The following is a 5,897-nucleotide window of genomic DNA, read 5'->3' on the forward strand; positions in this document are numbered from 1 at the left end:
AATAATAGAATACAATTATTATTAATAATTATTTATTCAATGAAAATATGTACCTATTTTTATATTATAAATTTACGGCCACTTTTCATGACAATGATAATCTAATTCATGGGTGGCATGGCTAATTTTACTCAAATTTTTCTCTGAAGACGGTTGAGTACTTTTCCCGAGACCAATGGGACCCCAATTAATAGTTAATAACGAGATAAATATCATGGTCTCATCTAAAAATTCTTCGAAATTTTTATTTTTATACTATTCTAAACTCCCTGAACTTGTCGAATGCGGTATTTTACAAAAATATTTTTATGGTTTTGAAAAACAAAATTAACTTGATTGGGATTAATGAAAAAGTAATTCGTTAATTTCAAGTTAATTTTTAATGAAATGAGTTAAGTTAATAAGTTAAATTAATTTAACTTTTAACTTATCAACTCGTAAATGCCCAAGCTTAAACAAAATTATTCCATATAGTAACAATAACAAAGACTGTATTTATTGATATATCTGCGGTCATAACACACCAATGCTGCTAATTTGCCTATACAAAACGCCGTGTTACAATTGTACACCGCTTTTCTGTGTCTCGGCTTTTATTAGAAATTTATCCAAGACAACATCAACTTGGTGTCATCAAGATAAAATATAAGATTATTAATGATTTTTCAAGATGGTAAAAATGTCCAATTGCAACCATACCGATCTGTAAATATTATACTTCAAAAATAAAGAATCACTACCTCCAGTATATTGTTTTTCATAGAAATATAATAGCAAAATTTTGTTTACTTTTGTAAAGCTTAAAATGTTATCAGATTAAATTTGATTCACCGAAAACGATTATTATTATTTTTTAACCATCATAACCCTTTTTCATCGACTCCTGGTGAAAGGCTGGTGTGAACAAACAAAATGAACACGAATGACAACGGATAACATAATTAACTAATACTGGTCTCGTATACGATTTTTATACATCGAATTTTCCAAAAAAAAGAAATTGTACACTGAAAGTGTTTAATACTTTCAAGTATAAAAACTTTAAAGAGTAAAAAGTATATTCGAAATTTTAATGATAAAAAATATGAATTCAAAATTTTATATAACGCAATAAGCATATATTTTGTACTATAATGATTTTGAATAAATCTAAAATTTGGTAAAAAATAAATAATAAGTAACTTCAAATTTAACTTACTCGCATTTAATCAATTTGAAAAACTGTTTGAAAAAAAAAATTATAAGAAAGGTAGAAAAAAATTAGGGTAGCCATTAAAAAAAAAAAGTAATACATTGAAATAATGGTTCCTTTAATACTTAAAAAGTGCAGTGAGAAAGGATTTTAAAAAATGTTGCGTGTAAGTGGATTAATTAATAATAATAATAATTCACAGCAAATTTGAATTGTGTGGCACGGTGACTCACAGGTTTCCAGCTATCGGTGACACCCAAGAAACGAATATTTCCAAAAAGTTTATAGATAAAAAATATTGAATTTGTACAGTTCGTGGAGTTCTAACGGCCATGAAAGAAATACTACAATTAAAAATAGTAGAATATAAAAGTTACTAATAAATACCACTCGTATGATGTCTTATTCCTTTGTGCCGTTATTTTTTTTTCGAAACAATGAAAAATTCAATATTAACACAACAATAATATAAATAATTTTTTTCTTCACAAAGTTTCAGATTTATTTTGGAAGGGATATTAAGTTTACAGATTTTTCAGAACAAAATTAATCCTCTCCTAAAAAAATTCCTTATAACTTCATCGATTGACTAAAAAAGTATATGAACCGAAAAATTATATTGAAAGCAAAGCGATTTTATCGTGTCACATTTGAAAAGTGAGCCTGTGGGATGCTTACCAGTGTGACTACATTAGTTTTTTACCAATAACAATTATATAAGTAAATCAAATGTAGCATTTTAATTTTGTACACACAACACGATTAATGTCGCTAAGATGTTGACAAATAACCGATGGTGTAGTAGGTCAGACTTCCCGTCGTTTATAGAGTCCATACTTGATGATATCCAGTCCCTGTAATGGTAGAGAAACACGAACCTGCTCATGTCTTCATACCTACCGCAATGATTGTCGTCTTGTTCGCCAACGATAACATTGCTAGACACGCCAAATTGGTGTTCGCCACATATCAACGGACCACCGCTGTCTCCATGGCACACCGTATGATTGTCGTTTGTTGAGCATAAGAATTCTTCGTGCACTGCTTTTCCAAGTTCATTACTGAACCTGTACGTAAAACAATGAAAATATATGAGTTTACGGAACAAGTGCAGGGGAGTATTTACATATTTTGCAATCGTGGTACTGTGTACAGATGCTGCATTTAATCACTCTCCGCAATATCGAGGCAATCCGAAACACTCCTCGCATTCTTTTTATCCCTTCCTTTATCTCCGTCTCCTCAACTAAACAATCTTTATAACATGATAACATCATATAATTCATCGTTTAATACTTTCAATCTATTCATTTCTCGCAAAAATCTCCCATTATATTGTTTAAACAATCTGTATTCAACAGACTGGTTTTATAATATTCAAAGTAAATAACCGTTAGCTATTAGTTCCTAAAGTCAATAAATGTCGAAAGTTAATGGTTGTGACGAGACCAATTTTGAATAAATAAATTACTAAAACTAACAAATTCGTAAAATTTAAAATCAAGTTTCGATATCGACGAAAACGGCAATCCATTAGTCATTGATTTCGTTCGTTTTGAAATAAAATTTGAGTGCGTAATAATAATCGTATAGCTCTCGGTCACCGACTGTCGATATGGGTTGATAGGATCGAAAATAAATATTATGGTATAGAAACGTTCACACGTTAGATTTGTTATTTAAGGCGAGTTTAATAACTGTTACAACTATTGATATATATTATTATTATAACTACCCATCATCTTCCAGCATGGATTTGCATTTGTCGCTGCCGTATTGGATGGTGATATTTATTATTTGCCCGTTTTCCGACATATCACCCGGCGCTTTATCGCCGAACCCGATGGCGACGCATTTTCGTCCTGTGTTGCCAACGAAATCACTAGGAAGGCCGGCAATTGACGCGAAACGTTTGATACTTATAAACGGTCTCTTAATCTAAATGTAGTAAATGCATGTGTTTAGTGCCAATGCATAACGTGCACGAAAGACAAAGGACAAGAATTAATGCACCTTTGTATAGTTTTCGTCGCGTAAGTCGTAGACATCATATATTACAAATTAGATTTCATAAATCTTAGAGTGCCCTTATACAAGCATAACCACTTATTTCCCCTCTTAGATCTGGCACTGCGGATAAGTACGGTATTATTGCAATTCAAAATCACATCAAACGCGATGAAGTATGCAATTGTAGGTCAATATAATAACAGTGATACGTACTAAAATATTTCAAACAAAACAAACCACCTAATAAATATGATTTTGCTCAAGAGAAATATTGTAATAATTATAAAATATAAAACTCATGTTACGCGTTGATGCATAATGCTTATACATCCGAACACAATTGCAAAATTAACACAAGAATGGGAGGGTTTGTAATATGAAATACTGGGGCTCCCAATACTTATCGATCATTTGAGAAATCCTGATCCAATGCCCTAACCTAACTTTATTTTCAAACAATAAAATTAGTATCAAAATCCTAGTATTTATTAAGTAAATGAGAAAATAATTCACGGAATAATCACCATTAAGTTTCTAAGTAATTATAAGTAATTTGACAAGTTAATTAATGCTAATCTGACGGCTATGACACACATGAATAGTAAATAGTACAAACCAACTGGGTTTTTGATCAAGTAAACCACAAAAATATTCTAAATTATAAGTAGACTTCCATGAAAAGTGAAGAGATTTCCACTGTTGTAAAAAATACTTTTGAAAAACATTTAAATAATTTTTCAAATACTTGTTTAATACAGCACTTGAAATACCACTAAAATACTATTTATAGTAATTTATTTGAATATTCTCTAATATTTATAATATGTATTATTAACTTAATTCTTAAAATACAAAAAATCAGGTTTATTTCTGAAAACTATGTTTTGATAAAAATTTAGATTTTTGCATTTTTAATAATTTTCAAAATATTGATCAGTTGTTAGTTTCTTATTTGTGATAGTTGCGCAATGAACAGAAATAAATATAATAAATAATAAGACATAAGGATTCAAAAAGAATATTTAATAAAATATAATTCAGTAATAAAAATTATAGTTAAAATATAAGGCAAATAATTCCAACATAAAATTATTTAAATATTATCACACGGCGAACTTCAAAGGATATCCGATAATGCATACATTAGATCTATTGTTTCAATTACCGTATTTATAAATAGAAACCGTTTTAAGTTAAATGGAATGATCGTATTTATAGTATTGTAATTTGTACTAATATTACAGGATACTTTTTCGAGATTAACACTGAGATTCTGTTTGTCCGAATTTTACTACTGGCCGAGTAACTACAAAATAATTGATAAGTTACAGTAGTGAAATAAATTTATCAATGAAAATTTCTCATCCCTAAAATTGTACTGTTCTAATTCGCATTATGCATATCAAGAGTATTATCCATATTGTCTATTGTGCGAATATTTTAACCCGTGCAATGATGTACAATATGCATAGGAAAATATGGTCATACGGTGTAAATGTTATGCATTCATTTTTCTTCAAATCAGAATTTCACCGAACGCATAATTTGAGCATAAATATAGTATAGTGCTTGTTTAAAAACTCCACCGTTTTATGTATACGCAGATATTTCAAATAAGTAAATTCAACATAAATTCGTAATGTGTTGGGAAAAAATGAAATACTATTGTTTACTTTCAACAAACTTAAATCAGCGAAGGTTTTTAATTTTTTGTACGCTGGATGTTGATATATTTTCTGGACTTCGGACAGACGAACATCATCAGAAGCAGTTTTAGGAACTACGACCTGTAACGGTAGCGCCAATGATGTTTGTTGCACAAAATCATCATAATTATTACGAATCGAGCTAATATCTAATTGTTACTTACGGTAAGCTTGGATGCGGTCATGCCATAGGTGCAGTGAGCGGCGGTCAACACCGCTATTGGCGATAACAACGATCCCGAGCATAGTGACGCGATCTCCGATGAATTTTCATCCTCTCCCAATAGCATTACCACGTACTCATACTTCTCGTGATCATAGTCCTCGCCGTAAGCCACTCGCGCAAATCGATTTTCGGTATGATCGTCGATCTGTGGAATTTCTACCGCCACCGCGATCGCAATCGATAAAATACACAGAAAGTGCATTACCTACGTAATATTTATATAAATATATTATATTTTTTTTTTTCTAAAAAACAAATCGAACTGGAACGGTTCTGAATAATAAAATATTTAAATACAACTAACCGTCGTCATAGTAGTCATTGGGACGAGTAGGCAACGTGTTTCAAATATAACGAATAGAACAGGTTCGGCATCGGCAGTGGCGTAATTTGGGATTGGTTTTGGAGTGGGATTGGGATATAAATTTATTCTATCGTTCTAGTGAAACTGTGCCCCTCCACACCTCCTTAATCATCAAATCTCATATATTTCAATAGTACATTAAATGAGGCCAATTGTATAATTATGATTTTCAAAGACAATAAAGTAAACAATCAAATTCAACTAAATATATTTTTCATAAATTATAATATTAATTCAATTTTTCTTTTTCTTTTTTTCGTCAAAATATCTAATACGTCATCGAGGTTAAACTAAATGTCCCGATGAATTGGTAACATAGTAAATTCATTCAAGCGTTCTTATTAAGTATTTAAGTTAATAATAGTTCATAATTATTATGTAATTTACAAAAACAATGAT

The 5,897-nt window shown here is 30.3% G+C and overlaps 1 protein-coding gene across 1 annotated transcript; it reads right to left on the minus strand.

Moving 5' to 3' along the window:
• Nucleotides 1-1,841: 1,841 nt before the first annotated feature.
• LOC112694287 (mite allergen Eur m 3-like) lies at nt 1,842-5,506 on the minus strand. Its single transcript, XM_025569712.1, has 5 exons — nt 5,439-5,506; nt 5,073-5,339; nt 4,876-4,989; nt 2,928-3,130; nt 1,842-2,259 (listed from the first exon to the last, which is right to left on the minus strand). The coding sequence occupies exons 1-5, from the start codon at nt 5,454-5,456 to the stop codon at nt 1,932-1,934; spliced, it is 930 nt and encodes a 309-aa protein (XP_025425497.1). The 5' UTR covers nt 5,457-5,506; the 3' UTR covers nt 1,842-1,931.
• Between the last annotated feature and the right edge of the window lie 391 nt (nt 5,507-5,897).

Source organism: Sipha flava, unplaced genomic scaffold (genome assembly GCF_003268045.1).
Source record: "Sipha flava isolate LNK unplaced genomic scaffold, YSA_version1 126_pilon_pilon, whole genome shotgun sequence".
In the NCBI taxonomy this organism is placed as follows: domain Eukaryota; kingdom Metazoa; phylum Arthropoda; class Insecta; order Hemiptera; family Aphididae; genus Sipha; species Sipha flava.